Source organism: Leucopleurus acutus (genome assembly GCF_964270905.1).
Source record: "Leucopleurus acutus genome assembly, chromosome: 8".
NCBI lineage: Eukaryota > Metazoa > Chordata > Mammalia > Artiodactyla > Delphinidae > Leucopleurus > Leucopleurus acutus.
In genome coordinates, this window is record NC_139151.1 from 16,052,381 (window position 1) to 16,075,741 (window position 23,361).

General features: G+C 53.6%; 1 protein-coding gene across 1 annotated transcript; it reads left to right on the forward strand.

The window, feature by feature from the left end:
* The first annotated feature begins 181 nt into the window (after positions 1 to 181).
* PCSK7 (proprotein convertase subtilisin/kexin type 7) lies at positions 182 to 22,861 on the forward strand. The gene is made up of 17 exons (XM_082845534.1): positions 182 to 220; positions 1,781 to 1,902; positions 2,341 to 2,823; positions 3,551 to 3,685; positions 4,287 to 4,452; positions 5,641 to 5,731; positions 6,633 to 6,687; positions 7,124 to 7,262; positions 8,066 to 8,166; positions 10,628 to 10,795; positions 11,247 to 11,354; positions 11,773 to 11,875; positions 19,921 to 20,077; positions 20,777 to 20,871; positions 21,686 to 21,779; positions 21,995 to 22,112; positions 22,380 to 22,861. Exons 3-17 carry the CDS (start codon positions 2,353 to 2,355, stop codon positions 22,740 to 22,742), a joined length of 2,364 nt encoding a protein of 787 aa, XP_082701660.1. The 5' UTR covers positions 182 to 220; positions 1,781 to 1,902; positions 2,341 to 2,352; the 3' UTR covers positions 22,743 to 22,861.
* The last annotated feature ends 500 nt before the right edge of the window (positions 22,862 to 23,361 follow it).

The following is a 23,361-nucleotide window of genomic DNA, read 5'->3' on the forward strand; positions in this document are numbered from 1 at the left end:
CGCGAGGAGCACCCACACACGCTGCTCTCTCAGTGGAGGATGCCCGAAGTAGCCGGCCCCCTAGAGCCAGTTGCTCCCGGCTGGTCGGGCCGGCCGGGGGACCCGTCGCTGATTGGCTGCGCCGCTGGGCGGAAGTGATGCTACTGTCACTGGCTTCTCGGGCTCCCGGGAAGCCGTGAGTTTCCGCAAGGAGGCGGCGGCAGCAGCTGCGGCCAGGCGGGTGAGTTGAGAACTCGGTGGGGGCGGGGCATTGGAAGTCCGGGTGGCCTAGAACAGGGGGGCAGCCGGTGTCTGAGGACGAGGGAGCCGCACAGAGGGCGCCTTCAGTCCCGGCGTGGGGGAGCCCAGGGAGACGGGGCCACGGAGTCTTGGATCCAGGATAGTGTGGGTCCTCCGAGGAGAGGAGCACATTGCACGGGGCAGTCGAGGCCAGGGAGGGGGAAATCAATGAAACTGACCCCGGTACGCAGCCTGGTTTCTAGGAACAGGTGTAGAGGTTGCGAGGAGGACAGTCTCTTGGGAGCAGAATCTTGGACTCTGGGCTGTCCGTATCATTCCTCTTCTCTCTTGGCACCTCAGAGCTGTAAAGACACGCCTAGCAGTTGGGTGAAGTTTGAGATCTACTTTCAGAGGGTATTTAAGTTTCCTTACCCAGAAGCCTAGGGTGAGGACTGGGGTGGGGTTAAGGTACCGCTCTGCCAGAGGGACTGGAGGATGTAGTGGTCAGGTTTCTCCTCTCTTCCGGAAATCTATGGGCTCTACTGAGATTGAAGGAGCCTGCCTAGTTGGGTCACTATCAGGCTATCTAACAAGATTTTTGTATGCACACTGGGAAGGACACCTGAATATCTTGGGACAGTCGACGCTGCTGGAGCGCAGGGAGGAATTTGCCCGGGAACCTCAGAGGAAAAGAGAGAAGGAGATATGTAGATTTGGGGAGGGAAATGTTAGGTGGCAGAAATCCCCTTCTCCCTTTCCAAAGAGACTTCGGTAAAATACCCATGTTTATGTAATGTTTTGAGACTAATCCATTCACATATTTGTGTGGGTACTAAGCCCTACCTCAAGGTGACCCCCCTACACCCCACCCCCGTAGAGAGCAGATGCTTCTGAAGCCCAGCCACCAATAGGGACACACGTGTTCTGTCACCCATTCACCTGTCTCTGTCCCCACAGTTGCCCACCAGTTCTCATTTGGCCCTTCTGTCAAACCATGGGTGGCAGTCCCAGGTTTAGAGCTTGAGCCCTCACTTCTCAGCCGACTTGCTGAGCTAGTGACTAAGAGTAGCCCTTTAGTGCTGCTTTCCAATCACCCCTTCTCCCCAGGGTGTCCACTTGCCTCTTACGCCTGTTCAGTTTTGTTTGCATGCTCGGCTTTTCCCCATTTCACCCGCCTCCCGCCTACTCTTACTTCCCCTGGCATCCACAGGTACAGAAATCAGGAAGTTAGCTACTACCCCCCGGACTTCTAGGGAGCAGTACCACGTACTTTTTCAAGAGGGGTTTTTGCTAAGAGTTCAAGCCTTCTTCTAGGCATCTAGGAAAAAAAGAAAAGACGATGGCCTGACGTTTAGGTCGAGAAATACGGTTTCTGGATTATGTACTGATCTGGCCTTAATGGACCAGTTCGGTTCTAGTCTGTGACCTATTTGGGATTTCTGGAAATGATACTTAATCACTTGCAGTTTCTTTGATCACGGATCCTAGAGTTCATGGCCAGCCTCTGCTTGCTCCACTGGGTTTGGGAGGACACCATTTCTTGTTTTCTTGGGGCCTACAGGTCTGCAGTCTGTGCCTGGAGTCACCACTGCTCACAGCGAAAGGGATGCCTTTTCTCCGTTTGCACAAAATGAGCGTGAGGTGGTTAGCCAGACCAGGAGCTCAGCCTCACTCAGGGTCCAGGTGGGAACGGGGCCCCACTGCGGGGAGTTAGCCCTCAGGACAAGGGGACCAAGACGTCAGCTGGGGAAAGATTTCTGTCGCCTCTAAAGAAGGGAGGAGGGCCTCTTCTAAAGAACGGTCATGACTCTGCCAGGAATTTGCAGGAGTCCTATGACTTCTGAGCCCTTTTCATGGCAACAGTGGGAAAGAGCAGCACGGTGCCTGTTAGCAGCTAGACATCCTGCTTGATTATCTAGTGATAATCGTGCCACTGAGGGACCCCCCGGGGTTCGTGCTGGCCCACACTGCCCCTGGGGGCTTATCCCTGTTGGTCAGAGATAACTGCGAATAAAAGGAGAGGATCACATGTTTAATGATTTAGAAGGCATGGCTTAGGGATTTCCAGGTGTGCCGTGTTATCGCGTTCTTACCTCTGGTGTCCTTTCTCTTTGTCTGCAGCCTACTGCTCTGATGCCCAAGGGGAGGCAGAAAGTGCCACACTCAGATGCCCCCCTGGGCCCCAGGCCCATTTGCCTCTGCCTGGAGCTAGCCGGGCTCTTCCTACTGCTTCCCTGGGTGATGGGCCTGGTGGGGGCAGGTGGGCCTGGGGCCCAGGGTCCGGAGGGGCTGAGCTGGGCGGTGCGTGTGGACAGCCCAGAAGGCGAAAGGGAAGAACAGTCGCTGGAGCAGCGGGCAGATGCCCTGGCCCAGGCGGCAGGGCTGGTGAATGCAGGACGCATCGGGGAGCTCCAGGGGCACTACCTCTTGGTCCAGCCAGCAGGGCACCAGCAGGCCCTGCAGGTGGAGGCCATCCGGCAGCAGGTGGAGGCTGTGTTGGCCAGGCACGAAGCCGTGCGCTGGCACTCAGAGCAGAGGCTGCTCAAGCGGACCAAGCGCAGCGTCCACTTCAATGACCCCAAGTTCCCGCAGCAGTGGCACCTGGTGAGTCCAGCCCTGCAGCTTCGGGCCTCAGATGCTGGGCGGGGGGTACCCGGTGCCTTAGTGGCCTCTTGTCTGTGTTACTCTTCAGGGTTCCCCATCCTTTGCCTGAGGAGACATTTCTGTGGGCTTCCACAGTGGGCTTCGTCCTCGGGCTCCACCTTCCCTGTGCTCATATCCAGAGAGCCGGCTGACTGCAATGGCAGGGCGTGGGCCCTGGGACCAGGCTGCCTGGGCCGCCTGCCACTGACTAGCGTGTACCTTTGGGTGCACTGTTTAGCCTCTCCGTGCCTCACTTTCCCTTTCTGTCAAATGGAGATTGTAATGGTTATGGTTATGGTTAAGTGAACTAAGGTACTTGTGCCCACATGGGAAACACTTTACAAGAGTTAACTAGTAACGTTACATTATACGGTGTTAATATAATGTGTATCATATGGCCTATGAATTATATTGTCCAACCCTTGACCCTAGCCACCTTCTCACCCTTACTGCCCGTGAGTGATGCCAGGCCTTCCTGGAGACCTCGGCGGTGGCAAAGCTCTCACGTGTCCCTCCTTGGCTCTGTCCCCACCTACCCTTATTGGTCTGCAACCTCTCTCTGGCTCCTTGACGGCGGCCAAGAGTGCACAGGGGCTGCTCGCTGTAACTTGTCTCTCCATGGGCTATGCTGTGTGTCACTGGATTCCCAGGGCTCAGAGAATAGTTCCTGACCCTGTCTCTCCTGCAGAATAACCGGCGGAGCCCCGGCAGGGACATCAACGTGACGGGTGTATGGGAGCGCAATGTAACTGGGCAAGGGGTGACCGTGGTGGTCGTGGACGACGGTGTGGAGCACACCATCCAGGACATCGCACCCAACTATGTGAGTGGCACTGGAACGACCCGTCCCCCACCGCCGGGCCTTATCTGATTCTTGATGTTCCCTCAGGCCTGTCCCCTTTCTTAGAGGTCATTGGGCCAAATAAAAGGGCCTGGAAGGTGGGATGGTGTTCTTCATCTACTCCTCTTCCGCAGCCAGCCTTCCAGCCTGGTAGCTAAGACACTGGACGTGGCTCCAGCTCAGCAAGGGAGACACTTCCTGGTTCCTGCTGCCACTCCCTGCCCTGGGGAGTAAGGAGTGGCCCCTGTGGGCAGCTTCCCTCTCTGCACAAATTCCTTAAGCCTGACTTTTTGGTAGCCCCAAACCTCTTTTATCCAGGCTTCCCACACCATGGAGGCGGCTCCTAGGCACATCTATAATGGCCAAGAGAGAAATTTTCCAAGAGCCGCAGCACTCCTCAGTTTTGCCTCAAGGTGTCCTGTCCTCATATCTCACAGCCCATGTGGTTTGCAGAGATGGGCCCACAGTGCTGGCTTAGAGCCCCCAAATCCCAGTTCCCCTCTCTCCCTGAGCTCCAAGACCTGACCCCTTGTAAACCAGCGAGTGACCACATGCCCCGCCCGTCCCCCCCACCTTGTTTCAGAGCCCCGAGGGCAGCTATGACCTCAACTCTAACGATCCTGACCCCATGCCCCACCCGGATGTGGAGAATGGCAACCACCACGGCACGAGGTGTGCAGGAGAGATCGCTGCCGTGCCCAACAACAGCTTCTGTGCCGTGGGAGTGGCGTATGGGAGCCGCATAGCAGGTACCTCCAGTCCAGCCTCGGTACATTCCTCCTGTGACAGCTGTCCATCCTCTGTCCCTCCCCCATGAATTCCAACCCAACTTTATTTCACTCTCAACACACAGCAGAAAGCAAAGGTTAAGCTTATAAATAGGTGTCTGCAGGACTTATCAGTTCATTGATTTTTTTCAATGCACTGTGTTTCCAACATGTTTTTAGCAGTGAACCCCACTGTATAAAACAGCTGAAAGTATGAAGTGCTCTGGATGGGAGATGGAGGCCCAGGCCCCACCTACGCAGACGACTCTTCCCTTTTTCTGATCATGGTTACGCCCTGTCAATGCTCAGCTCACTGTGATGATAACTCCTTATACTCATTCATGCTGTATTTGTATTTTAATGGTTTACCAAGTGCCTCCTGGTCTGCCCTTCCTCCGTGACCCCCGTGTGTCTGTGGAGGCCCCTCTCCCTTCTCCCAGCTTTCCCGTTCCCAGCCCTTCTGATGGTCACCGTCTGCTCTCCAACCTTTCAGGAGAGTGGAACAGCCCTGGCCCCCGCTGGGGTGGTACTGCGGCTCCTCTGCCTCTCGGTCTTTGTCCATTGAGGCAGAAGGTGAAGGGGATGAATGGGGACACGCTGTCCGCGTGATTCCTCATAAATGCTTGGGACCTGCATTTCCGAGGTTGGAATAGATTGGCTGTATTCCTCTTACACTCCAGCAGAGGTCAGCAGCCCTCTCTGCGAATGGGGCTACAGAGGGAGCCAGAAACCTTCAGGGCCCAAGTCCCTTCTGAAAGCTCCATTCCGCCCTGTGTGGTCACCAGGATGTGACCCACCCCATTTTATTGGGTGAGATTAGGCATCCGTGAGAGGAGTAATGCTGATGAGTACCATCTATTGAATACCCTCTGTGTGTCAAGCACCACTGCAGTGTTTGACATGATTGAGGATGCACATAAGAAGGGGACCTTGGATTCCCTACGTTCTAGGCTCTGCATCTTCCCACCGGACCCCGGGATCCTTAAAGTCTAAGATTTAGCATTATGTTAAAAAATATTTCCGGACAGGTACATGCACATGATATAAAAATTCAAAAGACCCAAGAGCACTTAGAGGAAAAGTAAGTCTCCACAGGGGGCCCCCCAGCACCCAGCTCCCCATCTAGGGGACCAGCATTATTGAGGAGCCGGTATGGCCTTCACCGCCTAGGTATCCGGGTACTGGATGGACCCCTGACAGACAGCATGGAGGCTGTGGCGTTCAACAAGCACTATCAGATCAATGACATCTACAGTTGCAGGTGAGGCAGAGCCAGGAACAAGGTGAGGGGGCCAGAGGCTCGGGCACTGGGCGAATCCTCCAACCAAAGAACAGCAGGATGGGCTGACTCGGGCAGGTCCCAGCAGGGCTCTCCCTACTGGGATCAGCCTGTAAGTCCACTGCCCTCATTTCTCCAGACCCCCAGCGTCTGGGTTCTCAGTCTTAAGCCCCTTGTCCCCCCAGTAATCAGGTTGCCACACGAGGAGTGCTCCATCCTGCCTCGTGTTTATCTGTTTATCAAACTCAGAAGGCTCTGGAAGAAATTGGGCATTCCTTTCCAACCACAGCAGAGCTGGACACCCAGCACCAGGCCCCATCACACCCCCCCCCCCAGAAACACACCTGCAGCTCCAGGTTACGGTTATGGCGGGGAGGGGGTGTTTGATAAGGAGGGGCTGAGGCTGGGCTGCCCCCCAGCACTGATGGTACCTGCTCTTCCCCAAGCAGTGTCTCCTGTAAATGCATGGCATTATCCACACGGACATTTCCTTTCAGAGAAAGAATGGAGAACTCCTCAGACCCGAGAGCTTTCACAGATACTCCCTTCGCTGGTGCTCTGCCATCAAGCCTAGCGTTAGATCCCTAGGTCCCATCCATCTCTACCACTCTGTACTCCCCGGGGACCTGAGAAAGGGTTAAAGTAGTCCTAAACTGGGAAAGTTTCCAAGGACAAGAAGAACTTTAGCACGTACTTCTGTTTTCCACTTCGGAGTGAGGGCTGGACCTTTGACCCCTGTGTCCTTTCATCATGGGAGTCCGGAGCTGGAGCCCTTGGGAGGAGAGGAAGGGCCCGGGCGGAGGGACAGCCGGCTGAGCCTGGGGGGCCTGGGTGGGCAGCCACAGCCTGGCTCTGGCTCTTCCCACTGGGTGTCTCTCAACAGCTGGGGACCAGATGACGATGGAAAGACGGTGGACGGTCCCCATCAGCTTGGGAAGGTAACTGGGGACCGCGTGGAGACTTGGGAGACCTAGGACCCCCTCTTCATTCCGTTCCTGGGACTGCTCCCGCCCCACCCCCATTTGCAGGGCCAGACCTACCATGTAGCCTGGGCACCTCCTTTGGGAAGAGCGCTCCTGACCTGGGGTTGGGGGAGTGTGGAGGACGTTCTTAGAGAGAAATGGAGCAGTGCTTTGAGATTGTTTCACTCTGGTTGTGTGCTTGGCTCCCCATTTCTGGCCCTACCCTCTCTGATAAGCAGAGCCCGTGCACCATACAGCTGTTCCACTAACAGCCTCTTCACCTTGAGTCCATCTTTAAATCTGTTTCTCCCATGTCCAGTGCCCTTGGCAGAAGGGGAGGAAAGAGTGAGCGGCATGGAGGTTGGGGTCTTCCTATGAACTCCTCAACTGACCTGGACGTTTTGCCCCTCAGGCTGCCCTGCAACACGGGGTGATCGCTGGCCGCCAGGGCTTTGGGAGCATCTTCGTGGTAGCCAGTGGCAATGGGGGCCAGCACAACGACAACTGCAACTACGATGGCTACGCCAACTCCATCTATACAGTCACCATAGGTAGCGGCCTGGTGGCCCCGAGTGTGCATGTGTGCTCACGCCTGTGTGTGTGAGAGAGAGAGACACTCAGTCGTGACGGGACGGTGTATGTGGGTGTGCCCCCAGCTTCCATGGGCCTGTCTAAAAGTGTATGCATGATCTGCTCTTCTCTTCAGGCTCTGATGGTTAGGAGGGACTAGCCCTGCTCTCGGAGGATGTCAGGACTTCCTTAGAAGTCATACCCCGGAGCACTTTCCACCCATCATCTGGGATACCAAGCCCACCCCCCACCTCCACTCCCCACAGCTGCTTAGGCCTCTGCTTTGGCCTCTCTTCCATGGGTCCCTTCGCTCCTGCTTGAAGCCTTCCCTGACCCCCAAATGCCCTTTACCTGTGCTCCCTCCCATAGCATTTAGCATCCCGGTTGTTTTCATTTACTTACCCGACCTCCTCCCTGACCATGGGCTCCTTGAGATCAGGTCTGTGCCCTTCTCCCATGGCCCCCATGCCTCACACAGTGTGCGACTTACGGTAGGTAATTGATAAATGTTGAGGAAAATGCATGTGCGAATGGATGAGTAGGTATTGAGGTGGAACGCCCCCCAGATTCACCCTGGAGCCTGTTGAAAGAATGGTCTTAGGGCACAGAATACCCTCTGCCATTTGAGGCTGCCTGTCCTGGTGAGGAGTGTGGGTACTTGAAGGACTTGGACCACTGAGATCATTTTTTAAACTCAGGAAAACCCCCCAGGTGATAACTCAGAGATGACTCTGGTGTTATCAGGCCCTTATCTCTGCTCCCATTTCCCCTACTCTGTCCCCAGGTGCTGTGGACGAGGAGGGACGGATGCCTTTCTACGCAGAGGAGTGTGCCTCCACGCTGGCGGTCACCTTCAGCGGTGGGGACAAGATGCTCCGGAGCATCGTAAGCGCCCCCCGCCGGGCCCTCGGGTTCCTCTTCCCTACAGATCTGTGTCCCTAAGGGTCTGCCCCTGTTGGAAGAATGGAGCTGAGGACTCTAAATATATCTGTAAAGGGGTTTTATCTTTAAAATTTTAACTTACAAATATGCATGTTATCATAGGAATCACTCACATTGATTAAGTATCACATTGATTGAAATGTCTTCCTTTGGTAGAACGTGGTCTTTGGCTAAATTTCTGTAGCCTTTATAAAAAAAGGATCATCATTCCACTGCTATGCAGCCCTTATGTAAATACTGTGAGCTCTGTTCCTGTTCATCCTTGGGAGTCAAGCTGGTGGTTGTCGGCACGGAATGGGCGGGAAAAGGAGTCAGGAATGTCTCAGTCAGCCCGAGAGACAGCTCTTTCCTTGGAGCTGGAACTGGAGCCACAGCAAACAAGAGGTCGGAGCAAGGGAGTGGAGTTTCTCAAGCTGTGGGAACTTGTGAAAGAATTCAGGGTCCCGTGCCTACACGCAGCTGGCCGAGCTTCATCCCGTCATCCTGGAGCTGCCTGCCGGTCCCCAGTGCCCCGAACAGAGGGATACGGGGACAAGGGGCTCTGGGGCAGAGCTGGGCTGCAGCCAGGTGGTGTCCCATTTCTCCAGCGGCTCTGGGTTGGGAGCGCTCTCCAGGGCCGTTGGGAATTCGGCTGCTTCCTCTGGGTCACATTCACTTTCCCAGAGACTGAAATTCTGTTTTGCCACTAAATGACTTTGCTCAGCACAGTGTTTTACGGCTCAGGGCCCGGCGACCCCAGCCCCTTTCCCCACCCCGAGAGAAGAAAAAAGGGAGCTGACTAAAGTAAGTGGGCAGGAGGCTTCGCTCAGCAGGCGGGGGTCTGGGTGCGGAGGGCACCGCCCACGCCCACCCCAGGCCAGGCTGGGTTGGGAGGACGAGCAGGAACATCCTGGCAGAACTCTCGGGAACCCGCTCGACCCGGCCCCAGCGAGGGACTGCGAAGGCTGCCGAGCACAATGGTTCCTCTTACTGTGCGCTGCCTGCCTTTCTCCTCCTGACACAGCTCCGCATCTCACCCCCACCCCTACCACGTTCCATCTGAGCTATAAATTGTCCGGAAATGAAAAGAGAGTTTGTTTAGCCAGGCTCCCATCTTCGGGACGCTCTTGCCTTGGAAACCAGTTGCCAGTTTCTGTTCAATGACCAGCTCGGTGGGGCTGCCTTCCTGAGGGCGGGCACGGAGGTACAGGCTGCCCACCGTCTGCTGCCCGGCCCTTTCCAGTGGCTGCCTGGGGCTCCTGCCACAGGCAAGTTCACAGGCCTCGCAGCTACACACTAGACTGTCACTGTGAGGCTGTTTCCGTAGCAGGAAAAAATCAACCTGCTCCCTGGCACAGACCAGGCTTTCCACCCTCACTGAGACTTCCACTTGGAGAGTTTTTGCCTCCTCTTCCATGCACACGAAGTCTGAGTGAAAATGACATGTCTTGGCAGCCTCTGTAACAGCTGGAAGGCGAGCAGTGAGTACAGTGGAGAAAGGGCAGCTCTTGGGAGAAGTTAGCACCTTGGTATCTGACCCAGGAGAGAAGCTTGGAAGATTTTCTGGTCTTAGCATGGGCACCGCGTGCCAGATCCAGAGGGCCATGGCTGGAGCAGGTTTAGGCAGGGCCCCCCTCGGCTAAACCCTCTGTGGCTCCAGGGTGGATTAGAGCATGAAAAGAACTGGATGCCAGGCAGATGCTGTGTCTCCCTGACCCCCGCTCTCACCTCCCACCTCAGGACCACAGGTGGAAAAGGGGGGACTCGTGGAAACCACCCGAGGCACCAGGCCCAGAGCAGGGAGGCAGGGAGGCCTGTGGATCGCCCCGGGCCAGGGTGGGCAGGGGGTGTAGGTGCTACACCCACGCTGAGCCCACGGGTGGACAAGGGGACAGCTTCCTCTCCCTGGGAACACACTCCCTTTGTTCGCACGGATGTCACTCCAGGCCCTGTCGCTGAGCTGCCAAGTTGGATTTCCTCGACCGGTGCCGTCACTGTTGTCCCCGCTCCAGCTGGGGCCCAGGAGCTCCCGGCCACTTCCTCTGTCTCCAAGGGCTGCGGGGTCTGGAGGGGCGGGGCTGGGGTTGGGTGGAGGATTTGGGAAGGGGTCACCAGAGGAGCCGGAATCAGGAAACCATCCTCTGCACGTGAGGCCTCTCCCCTCTCTCCAGCTCCTTTCCGCCCCCTCCCCCACAGTAACCAGACCCCCAGAGTAACTTTTTAATTCTTCTCAACTCTCCAGAGATTCTCTTGTTAGGCGAAGAAGGAGGAAGAATCTCCATCATCCCGACCTGCTAGACATTCAGCTCTCGCGATGGAAGGGCCCCCGGAGGCTCGCGCTGAGGCCCAGCCCCGCACCCCTCCCTCCACAGCACCTGGGAACAGTCCCTAACCCAGTCCCCGTCCTCTCCATTCCGCTTCCCAGGTGACCACAGACTGGGACCTTCAGAAGGGCACAGGCTGCACCGAGGGCCACACGGGGACCTCAGCCGCGGCCCCTCTGGCAGCCGGCATGATAGCCTTGATGCTGCAGGTGCGGCCCTGCCTCACGTGGCGTGACGTCCAGCACATCATCGTCTTCACAGCCACCCAGGTGAGATCCTCACAGGTGGACAAATGGCCTGGCCCAGCCCACGTCAGACTTTCGGTCCCAAGGACTTGGAGGTTTCAGGAGGATTCAGGTTCTAGGTGTCCCAGACGTTGGGTGCCAAATCCCATCCAGAGTTGCATGTGCACGGAACAAGTGTGGGGACCCCATTCAAGACCACAGACCTAAATTCACTCGCACCTGTTCTGGGGCTGCTCTTTTACCAGCAAAGGAGAGCTCCGGCTGGGCTCCTGACCCGAGCCTGTGGCTCCTGGCTCCCTCTCTAGAAACAGGCCATTGGGCTGGTGACATCACAGGCCTTTGCCCTTTTGTCCCAGCTTTCCTTGGGAAATCCATTCCTAGCAGCCTTGGTGGGAGAGTCTGGACTGGATCAGCTAGCAGGGCGAGCAGGGAAACTTAAAATCCGAGAGACTAACCGGGACCCCTGTCCTGTCAGTATGAGGATCGCCGCGCGGACTGGATCACCAACGAGGCCGGCTTTAGCCACAGCCACCAGCACGGGTTCGGCCTGCTCAATGCTTGGAGACTCGTGAACGCGGCCAAGGTGAACAGGTGTCCTGCGTGGAATGACGGAGGAGGTGGGGAGAATGCCTAAGACACTGCCTGGCACATCGTAGATGTTTAATAAATGCTCGTTCATCTGAGACCCCTTTTACAAGTGAAGAAGCAGGCTCAACACTATAATTAAAATTTCTAAACTGTGGGTGGAGAGTAAATGGGACCTGAGTATCGTTTGGAGCCCTCAGGGTCCTCTGCCCCTCATCTGCTGTCCTGGACACAGCATTTCCTTGCTTTGGTGCCATAGGGAGCAGTCCAGGTGGTCCGCAGGAGCCTCGGGAGCGAAGGAAGGTGGTGAGGAAGGGGGAAGTCAAAAGAGCAGTGCCCTAGGGGCCAAGTAGATGAGAGTGGGTGTGTGGGGTCCATCTTGTTTGTTCATTCGCCGTCCCCCCTTCCTTTCATAGATCTGGACGTCTGTCCCTTACTTAGCTTCCTACGTCAGCCCCATGTTGAAAGAGAATAAGGCTATCCCACTGTCCGCCCGCCCCCTGGAGGTCCTGTGGAATGGTAAGCAGTCAGCAGAAAGGGGGTTAATCGTGGGCCTGAGGTTTGGGGCGGGGTGATGGAGAAGCTAAACTCATCCTCCCTGCCGGATCCTACCCCCTTCCTGTAGGAGCTGAGCTCCAGCCAAACCTGTGGAGTTTTCTTTGACCATTTTAGGACATGTTGCTGCTTCTGAGTTGGCTGGCCCCCCGGGTGCTTAAACGAGACCTTTCTCCTGAGTTACTGGTGGTGGAAAGGACTGCCGAGCAAGCGATTAGGAAGGCTGGTGGGAGGGCTGGGACTGGGACCTGGGAGACAAGGCACGAGCTGAAAGACTTTCCTTTGACTTCCATGCTAGGAACTTGCCAGGCGATTCTCTGCAACCCGGTGGCCTTTGGCTGGAATGAGGGAGTTGAGGATGTCTTCCTTTGATTCTCAGGCTTGTCTAATACAGAGAGAGTCAGCTGGGGCCTGTAGGGGGAGGACAGAGGAGTCCCCAGAGGGCTCCCTAGACTGTGGTGGCCCTCCCTCTGCCCACGCGTCCATCACACCTGGGGCCGCTAGGACTCTCTGAAGGGGTGAGGGCCATGTGTTGTCAGTCAGAGATGTCGTCTTACGTTGAGCACAGAGGTTGAGCCCCTTCCCAGAGAAGAGGGCAGCTGGATTGGGACACTTGAGCAAGAGGATCTTCTGTCTGCAGATTTCCCGGACTTCCCACTGGGGAGTTTTCCTCACCTCCAGTTCCCTGGGGATTTTTTTCCTCAAGGATTTTTGACAGGCAGAGTTATTCACTAATTTTTGTGAAGATTGAAGCATGTCATGCTTTGTACACAAATGGAACTGTTTTCGCATTTCCCATCCTCCTAGGAAGTGTTCAAACCACAACAGTGGCAAAAGGAGGAATGGCCAAAGATGGGAGCATGGAGGGGAGGTGGAGACGGCATCCCTGGGGTGGAGGTTTCACTGGGAATAGTCCCGTTGTCTCTCTCCCTAACCACGTCCAGCACTTGCCCAGTTTCCCCTCTACGTGGAAGGAAATCCATGGGCCCAGTTCATTGCATTTTCCGTAAAAGGAATGCTGTCTTGGAAAGGGCATAAAGCGTCAGCCAAGGCAGAGAAGTGCAGGAACGTTCCCAGGACTGCGGTTCAGTAGGAACCTCGGGGCTTCGCACGTGCACGTCTTGGGGACAGTATGTCTTTTCACTTGCACCTCCCATCCAGGGCTGCTAACCTGCGATCGCATCCATCAGATGAGGGGGTCGACTTAGGGTCCTTCCCAGCTTCATCATCTTCTGCTTCCCACTGACCAGGGATGTTCCCCGGCGTGTCTAACAAACTTCCCTTGGTATAGAGGCATCTGGCACCTGCTCGTTTGTCACTAGGAAGCAAGAGAAAGAAGGACAGGTTGTCCTGGGCAGAGGAGAGTGGGAGGTGGGGTAGTGGGGAGAGAAGGATGGAGAGAAGGGAGGTGAAGACTCAGCGAGTTTTGCCAATGGAGCCCTTCGTTGGTTTGCAGGGCAGCAAGCGGACTGCTGATCTTCAAGGTCAGCAAAGGTGTCTTCCCCTCTGTCGTGACCCCATTCACCCCTGAGCAGACAGAACTGAAGGTCCACGCTTGTGGGCGTGCTTGGAGGCTGCAGAAAGTCCAGTTCACATAGAGCTGAGCATAGTCCCGGACAGTTAGTAAACCTCTATCCCTATAGCCAAGGAACAGTCTTTCCCACCAAGACCTGGGTGAGTCAGTGTCCAAGGGCTGGAAGGTGAACTTTTTTGTAAGGTAGAAGGAACTGAACATCCCTGAGATGGAAAAGGGGTGCAATACCACTAAGACTCTGGAGCAGTGGTGTCCAAGAGAACTTTCTACAATGATGAAAATGTTCTCTATCTGTGCTGTGCAATTCATGTGAGGTTATTGAAGATTTTAAATGTGGCTCGTGTGGCTGAGGAACTAAGTTTGTGTGTTATTGTAATTGAATTTAAATAGCCACATGTGGCTGGTGGCCACCTTCTTGGGCAGGGCAGCTCTAGAGCAAGACAGGAGGAGGATGTAGGGGGAAGGGGATTGGCGCCCCTCGGTTCCTTTAGCTGTGACTCTGGGTCTGAAATCTCTACCAGAGGGTGGGAGGGAGGGCGGGGTTTGGGAGGAGTATCCAAAACACAAGGGAGCCTGTGTGTATTTACAGAAGATTCCTGAACACCACTTGCAATTACCCTTTTATCCTTGTTTGCAGCCAGTGCTGGTTCCCCCTCTGGCCATGCTTGAGTCCTGTTCCTTCCTGGCTCTGAATCTTCCTCTCCTGCCCAGTCTTTCTCTCCCCACTGATTCCTCCTCCTGCCTTCAAACACCCTCCGAGCATCTGTTAGGAAACACCTTTAAGCCTCTGCCCCCCTCCAACCAGTAACCTTTTCAAATGAATTAACCAAAGCAATTGCTCGCCTTTATCACACCCTCTCCACCGCTGAAGACTTACTCCATCACTCACAGCGCCCCTCTCCTGCTCAGACCAGGGGCCAGCTCACAGCCCATCCTTCTCAGCCCTCTTGTTCTTTGACTGGACTCACGAGACCTGTGTGGCAGCCTCCCTCTTCCTGCGGCTGCAGTGACCTCCTTTGCTCCATGGCCCTCTTCTGGCTTCTCTGCCCAAGGAACTTGGTTTTTCTGTTCGCTCTCCTCACTACTCCCAAACCAAGAGTGCCTTCTACGACTCATTCCATGTTCTTGACCCTCCCTCTACGTTTTCTCCCTCGACGGCACAGCTGTGTTTATGGCTTCCGCTGCCACCTCTCCACAAATGATTCCTAGATCAACATCTCTTATTCTGATCCCTAACCAGTGAGAGGGGTAGAGATTTTTCTGGCTTCCGCAAGATTATGGGCAAATAAATCCCTGGGATCTTCGGGGTGGGGTGGGGCGGGGGGAGGGCGGTTGAAAAAGACCCCAGCTTGCCAAAGGCAAAATAATATGATCATCATCAACTAAGATTTGAGTGTTTAGGTGCCAAGCACTGGCTTAAGGATTAACTCACTTAATTCTAATAAAACAGTTCTCGTGTTGCCACATGGCTGGCCACCCGAGTCGCTGTACACCCCAATAAGGAAATGCATGTAACGTGCCACTGCGTACACATGCTAACACAGACAAGCACTCGCGGGGCTCTTTTTGGATTCCATTCTGTTCTGTCGTGCTCTATAACGTGTCATTTACTCTCCGTTAGGCCCTTATCTTCCATGTTAACACTCTCCTTCAACTATGCCAGGAATATTTTCCTCCATCTTTCTATTCCTAAATCGCTGTGTGCTGTTGGATATCCCATCAGTACTTTACGTTTAAAATGTACAGCATCTTAGATTTCATTATCACCTATCGACAGCCAGCTTGCTTTCCAAGTTTCTCTCATTTCTGTCTGTGCCATCACCATTCCCTAGGCTCCCAAACTTGAAACTCGGGAGTTTTCAATCCCACTGTATCCCTTGCCTCTCCCTAGGTCTTCCTCCAGCCCTCAGAATTTTGTCTTTCATTTATTTCTCTGAAATGTCTCTTGATTGATTGACTCATTCATTCTACAAGTATGTGAGACCTACCTCATCCCAGGCACTGTACTAAGTTTTAGGGATTCAGAGATAAGACACGATTCCTGCCCTCAGAGAGCTGCTCCCAGTCTGGTAGGGAAGACGGTCCCTCCTGCAGGTAGAGCGCAGTGTTACAAGCACTGCAGTGGAGATGACGCAGGTGCCTCTTGCCACCAGGGAAGACACAGGAGGGTTCTCAAAGCAACTGAGATTGACCCGAGTCCCACCAGGTAAGCTAGCCGGGGGAAGAGGCGAGGAAAGAGACATCCAGGCAGCAGGGGCAACACGTGCAGAGTCGACGGTATCTTCAGGGAGCGCAAGTCACGTGGTGTGGCTGGAGCGTGGCTCCTGACTGGCAGAGGAAGACTGGAAACTCAGGTGGTAGGGCCACATGGAACTGTGTCTGCCATGGTAAGGAGTTTGGCCTTTATCTTGAAGTTTGTGGGGAGCCTTCGAGGTCAATTATCACCAATTGATGTTAGCAGTAAGGGAGAAGGAGAGCAGAGAGATTCCCGAGGCTTTACCTTTTAGAGATACATGGGAAATCTTCACTAATGAAAGGATATGATGCCTGGCGATTCTGTCAAAGAATCTGGGGAGGGGCTTCCCTGGTGGCGCAGTGGTTGAGAGTCCACCTGCCGATGCAGGGGACACGGGTTCGTGCCCCGGTCCGGGAGGATCCCACGTGCCGCGGAGCGGCTGGGCCCGTGAGCCATGGCCGCTGAGCCTGCGCGTCCGGAGCCTGTGCTCCGCAATGGGAGAGGCCACAACAGTGAGAGGCCCGCGTACCGCGAAAAAAAAAAGAGAATCTGGGGAGGGGAGAAGTGGGGATCATCGATGAAACGAGATTGGCCATATATATTGGTGGTTATTGAAGTGAGGTATTGAGAACATCTGTTTTCTCCATTTATATAGGTCTGAAACTTTCTATAGTAAAAATTTATATATAAAGGTGTACGTATACAGATGTACGTCTATATACACGCACCTGTATATGTGAAGATTTGTGAATTTTTAGCTGGAGTCGTTGATTAGATGGTGGCGCCGTTACATGAGATTAAGAACCCAGGAGGAAGAAGAGGTTTGGGCAGGGACTATGGAGTGTGAAGAGCTGAGGAAGAGAATTTGGGCTCTGCTGTGTTTGAGGCTTCTATGCAGCATCTAAAGCTTGTATTCAGAAAGCAGTTGAATAAATAAGTTTGAAAGTCTAGACTGGAGGTAATGGTTTGGGAGTCACCCGCATAAAAATGGAAGAGAAAGGTCTGGGAAAGAAGGAGATCACTAGGGTTGGGGGTAGACAAGGATAAAAGAGGACCTAGGACACAGGCTGACATTAAGGGAGTGGACAGAGGAAAGGGGCCTCAGAAGAAAACTGAGAAGAGATGCCTGAGGTTGGAAAAAAAACAGGAGGATGGTGTCACTGGAATCTAGGGTAGTTCTGATGGGAGTGGGCAAGTGGGCAAGGACTGAGGGCGTCCCTGGTTTATCAAGGAGGCCATTGGTGACCTTAAGAAGAATACTTTGGGACTTCCCTGGCGGTCCAGTGGTTAGGACTCCATGCTTCCACTGCCAAGAGTACTTTGTTTCAGTCTGTTCATGGGGGCAAAAGCTAGACTGCGGTGGGTTGAAAAGTTCGTGGGGACAGAAGAAGATTCCTGGTTAAAGACGGTGAATTGAACACGTGCTTTTATCTCTGCTTACTCCCAAAACCTCACCAAAGTGAGAATAAAGGAATAAAAGTGGTATAAGCACAAGGACAAAGAGAATGAGAGGCGAGACCACAGCAAAGGAGAGATTGCAGCACATTTTTGGAAGACGGAAAACGAGTGGAGAAGTGGGCAGGGCTAAGAAAGTTGCAAACCAAATACCTGTAAGGGTGAACCTAGGCAACAGGCTCGTTTCATGCCTCAGAATCCCCAAAGGCTCAGGACTCGGAGGCCCCATGCACTACAGAAGACAGAGATGAGGTGTGAGAGTAAAACGAGAGATCAATTAAAAGGTAGACTCCCAGGTGTCTTCTCCCATCCTTAGCAGCCTTATCCGGGCAGGAGTTGGGAATTTTATTCTCCAGAGCCCGGGGCCCCAGGTACAGCAGGAAATAAGAGACAGAGAGTGTACCTTAAAATGATAAACCATGGGGACTTCCCTGGTGGCACAGTGGTTAAGAATCCGCCTGCCAATGCAGGGGACACGGGTTCGATCCCTGGTCCAGGAAGATCCCACATGCCGTGGAGCAACTAAGCCCGTGCGCCACAACTACTGAGCCTGTGCTCTAAAGCCCGCTTGCCACAACTACTGAAACCCGTGCACCTAGAGCCTGTGTGCCTAGAGCCCGTGCTCCGCAACAAAGAGAAGCCACCGCAATGAGAAGCCCGCGCACCGCAGGCAAGAGTAGTCCCCGCTCACCACAACTAGAGAAAAGCCCGCACACAGCAACGAAGACACAACGCAGCCAAAAATAAAAAATAAACAAATTTTTTAAAAAAATGATAAACCATGAACTATGATGGGGACACGTTACAGATAAACTAATTCTCATAGCTAGTAAATGGCAGAGCTGGGATTTGAACCCAGGCTGGGTGGCTCCAGAGCCCATGCCATTAGCACCAGCAGGCACAAGAGTTGAGAAAGGGTTTATTTCACCGGCAGTGACAGCACAGAGTCCTAACCACTGAACAGCCAGGGAATTCCCCGCTCTTTCTTCTTTGATCAGTTATCCACGCTCACATCGGCTTACCCTTAGAATCAAGCATTTTAGCTGGGCTTCCTGTCACCTGTTTCTTCTTCCTACTCTGATTCAGCCTACTCACAGCTGTTGAGAGTAACCTTCCTTTAGCACTTTTTTTTTTAAAACTCTGTCCTTGCTCGATAATCTCTAATAGCTCTCAGTTGCCTGTTTAAAATAAAAATTTTAAAGCCCTTCCCATGCTAGGTCCCCTGCCCATACTCTCATATTCTCTCTGAGCTTCTTCATCTGTGAAATGGGGGTGCTGCTCTCTGCTTTGCCTGTCGGCATGAATTAATGAAAGGAAAGTTGCTTTGGAAAGAATCATTTCTCATTGCAGCCTAATTTCTTAATATTCCCCAATTGAGTCTTCCACTTCAGTAGTTTGGTGGGGTTTTTTTGTTTGTTTGGGGTTTTTTTTACTTTTTATTTTGAAATAATTGTAGATTCACAGGAGGTTGCAAAGAAATGTTCAGGGAAGTCCTGTGCACCCTTCTCCTGATGTGAAATGTCTTAATTCTAGGACAATAGCAAAACCAAGAAAATGATATTGGTCCAATGCAGAGCACTTACTCAGATTTCACCAGTTAGACTCATATTTCTGTGTGTGTGTGTGTGTGTGTCCGTAATTTTACCACATGTATAGCCTTGTGTAATCACCACCACAGCCAATATCCAGAACCACTGCATCCCAAGACTCCTCAGTGCCACCCCTTTATGGCCACACCCGTCCCCTCTGTACCATCCCTAGCACCTGGCAACCACTAATCTGTTCTCCATCGCTACAGTTATGTTATTCATGAATATTACGTAAATAAAATCACACACTGTGTATCCTTTTTTTTTTTAACCTTTTTTTTAATATTTATTTATTTATGGCTGTGTTGGCTCTTTGTTTCTGTGCGAGGGCTTCCTCCAGTTGTGGCAAGCGGGGGCCTCTCACCATCGCGGCCTCTCTTGTTGCAGAGCACAGGCTCCAGACGCGCAGGCTCAGTAATTGTGGCTCACGGGCCTAGTTGCTCCGCGGCATGTGGGATCCTCCCAGACCAGGGCTCGAACCCGTGTCCCCTGCATTGGCAGGCAGATTCTCAACCACTGCGCCACCGGGGAAGCCCCTGTGTATCCTTTCGATATTGGCTTTTTTTCATTCAGCACAATTTCCTTGAAATTTTTTCACTGTAGTAGTTTTTTTCTTAATTTGTATTTCCTTCAGTATGAAACTTGTTCATGTCCACCTCTGCCTTTCTACATGCCATTTCTCCTTCTAGAATACCCTCTACCAACACTCTCCACCAATCGTATTCACTTCCTCCCTCTGAGTGTGTCTCATGGCTGCGTGCCTAAACCCATCTGACTCATCTCTGTTCTAGCATCAGTTATGTAGACCGCATTCCATATCGTCTTCCACTTGCACATAGAAGGCAGAGACCATGTCCAACTTTTCTCTATATTCCCAGCAGCTAGCACAGTGCCTGAAATGTAGGAGGTACTCAGTAAATTATTTTTTGGGTGAACGAATGTTGGAAATTGCTCCGTTTGGTTCTTCCATTGTGTCCTGGGTATGTGTTGTCCTCCCAACTGGACTCTAAACTCGATTGTAAACTTGAAAGCAGCAACTGCGTTCCATTTACTAGTGTACATGAGGTTCAGTCAGGGTTGCCAAAGATATTTGTATGTGTCTTCCATGAGTATGTTCCTTTGTCTGTTGGGGTGAAGTGAGGGCATAAGCGTTTGTGGGGCTGGTTTCCCAGCTGCCCAGCCTGACTTCCCACAGTCAGCAGGATGGACCTGGAAATGTCGGGGCTGAAGACCCTGGAGCACGTGGCCGTGACAGTCTCCATCACTCATCCACGACGTGGCAGCTTGGAACTGAAGCTGTTTTGCCCCAGTGGCATGATGTCTCTTATTGGCACCCCCCGCAGCTTGGACTCGTACGTACACGTGCCCTCACCTGAGCTCTCTCTGCGACAAGGGCCTTTTCCAGGAAAAGATATGGGAGGAGTGGACACTGGCACTGTCCTAAGCTACCGTGGCACTGGCTTTATTACCTTCTTTGTTCAAGTGCTCACAATGTGCTCAGCACTGCACTTGAAATATAGTTTCTTTTCTTTTTGTTTTTTCATCTTTATTAGAGTATAATTGCTTTACAATGGTGTGTTCGTTTCTGCTTTATAACAAAGTGAATCAGTTATACATATACATATGTTCCCATATCTCTTCCCTCTTGCATCTCCCTCTCTCCCACCCTCCCTATCCCACCCCTCTAGGTAGTCACAAGTTTCTTTAATCCTAGTAAGGACCATGCAGTGTAGACTTTGTAACCCTTTACAAATGAGGAAACAAGTCACAGAGCTAGTTAAGTGCCTGAGAGAATAGCAGTAAGCCTAGACCTATGGGACTCCCAAGCCCGTGTTCTCTCCACGTTTGCTTTTTCCACTACACTACGTTGACACAGGTCCCTCAGCCCTGAGATCCCAGGGGCAAGGGCCAGCACTTGAGGGCCCTCCATGGCACCCTCCCGATGGCTGTAGCTCAGACAGCAACTGCTACTACAGTAAGAAAATGCTTTTGGGCAAAGGGGTCAGTTCCCTGCTCCATGCCTTCCTCTGTCTCCTCTGTTCGTGCCCCAGGGACCCCAATGGCTTCAATGATTGGACCTTCTCCACTGTGCGGTGCTGGGGGGAAAGAGCGAAAGGGACCTACAGACTCGTCGTCAGGGATGTAGGTAAGCCTGCCTGCCCCCCACCAGGGCCCTGCCTTTCGTGATTGTCATCTGGTCCCTCTGGATCTCAGAGTCCCCACAGAAATTGTCCCAGGTGGAATACATAGGGTTGCCATCGGACCAAGAGGGTAGATGCCAAGACGTATGCCCCACCCAAAAATATGGGCATTGATACCTAGAACTGTTCATTTATACTACCTCTCATATTCCTTGGAGAAGTGACTGATCCATTTTTCCTCAGGATAGCAACAAAAATTCCTTGTTGAAACCACATTTCAAGTTCTTTCTCATATAACCATCCTCTGGCCAGCCCTGGTAGGCAGGTAAGGGCAGGACTAATTTTCACCGTTTTTTTTTTTTTTTTAAACTGAGGCCCACCCAGAGGTTTGAAGTGACTTGTGTGAGGTCACACAGTATCTCAGTGAGGACTGGAAATTGAACCCAACCCTCCCAACTTCCAGCCAAGTTAGGTGTTCATCACCAGACTGGTGGTTTTCAAACCTTCCTTTAATTTAGCTGGATTTTTTTTTTTTTCTTCCCAAGAAAAATCCCAGCTGAAACCCCAAAATATGTATGTATGAAAGAGGCAAAACTTCTCCACTTGGGAGTGCCACCTTTCACCTCCGCCTTTCCATTCCTAAGGGCACCCCGAGAGGCACGTCTGCAGTACCCTGGGGTCAGTGGGACACAGGTAGACAACTACTGTGGCCGCTCATGTGGTCTGAGTCCCTCTGGGTGGCGGGGTGGGCAGGGCCTCTGCTGTCTGTGTGGCCAACAGCGGGGCATGGCTCACGGACCACCCTTCTTGCGGCTCTAGGAGATGAGACGTCCCAGGCTGGCATCCTCCGGCAATGGCAGCTGACCCTATATGGCTCTGTGTGGAGTCCAGTAGACATCAGGGACAGACAAAGGTAGGTGTAGACACATGTGTCAGAGGGAGGGAGACTCACGGGGTCAGGGAGAAGGCCACTTAGGGAGTGCCACCTCCCTGGGAACCCACAGCGTGGCCCTCCCCTGTTTGCTATGGGGCTTCCGTCTGTCTGGCTGTGAGGTGGGCGGATGGGCGAGGCAGGCGGTAGAGGAACCAAGCTGAGTAGGGCATCCTCGTCTCCTTTCTTCTCCACAGGTTACTAGAAAGTGCCATGAGTGGGAAATACCTGCACGATGGCTTCACGCTGCCCTGCCCTCCCGGGCTGAAAATCCCAGAGGAAGATGGTTATACCATCACCCCGAACACCCTCAAGGTACGAGGGCCAAAACCCAAGCTGCAGGCAGGCAGGAATGTCCTGAGGGATGTGGTCCTCGGTGGGAGACTCAAGGTGACTTGGGGAGTGAGGGGTTGGGAAGACCTAGGTCCCCACTGTACAGGCTAACTCTCCAGGGCATTCCTTGTGTGGGGGGAACAGGGGGAGTGGTTTGGGGTGGGAGAGGCAGCCCCTAGGAAGAGAGAGAGTTTCTGAGCCCATTGTTCTGGGAAACCACCCTTACACAGGTGTCTGACTTTCCCCCAGACCCTGGTGCTGATAGGCTGTTTCGCCGTCTTCTGGACCATTTACTACATGCTGGAAGTGTACTTGAGCCAGAGGAATGTGGCCTCTCACCCAGTCTGTAGGAGTGGACCCCGCCACCGGCCCCAGCGCAGCCGAACAGCCAAGGAGGAGGGGACAGAACTGGAATCAGTGCCCCTCTGCAGCAGCCAGGATCCAGGTGGAGTGGGGATGGAGAGCGAGGGCCCTCCCGCCACCTCCGGGCTCCACGCCCCAGACCTGCTGGATCAAGGGGACTGGAGCCTGTCCCAGGGCAGGAGTGCCCTGGACTGCCCTCAGCACCTGCCCCCAGACCTGCTGCAGGCGAAGGAGGCGCAGATTTGCTGACCTTGGGCCTGACAGCCAACGTGGGAGAGGCTCTAACTTCCTAAGACTGGGGAAGCTTGGAAAGCGGCTCCACAGGCCCGGGAGCTCTGGGGAGAAGGCAGCCCCGACGCTTCCACCTGGGACCACCTGGGACGCTTCCATCTGGGACCAGGGGCCTAAAGAGCACCTCTGGCTAAAGACCACACTCAGGGAGGGCAAGGGCCTTCGGAAGGTACAAGCGGAGCCAGATTACAGTCTCGCAACAGCCATGGAACCTTCCTCCAACCCAACGGGAGTTTTTGGTGAGAAGGTCCCGGACAAGGGATTGGGGCCCCTGCTGGGCAGGTCTCCATCCTTGTTTCTCCAGGGCAAGCCAGTGGTGTTGGGCACAGGGACCCTCACCCACACATGGCCAGAAGAGCATCTCAGCAGAAACATCACTGGGTCACTTGGGAAGAGGGCTTAGGGGTGGAGGCTGGGAAGAGCCCCAGACATGCCTGTCCTTTTAACGACCCAGGGGCCAGAAACAGCAGACTTTTCCTCTCTCCCCCTCACCTTCCAGCCTAAGCCTTGGACCTTGGCATATGGGCATGGCAGTCAACCCTCAGCTCGGCACACGTGCCCTGGAAGCAGCGGCCTC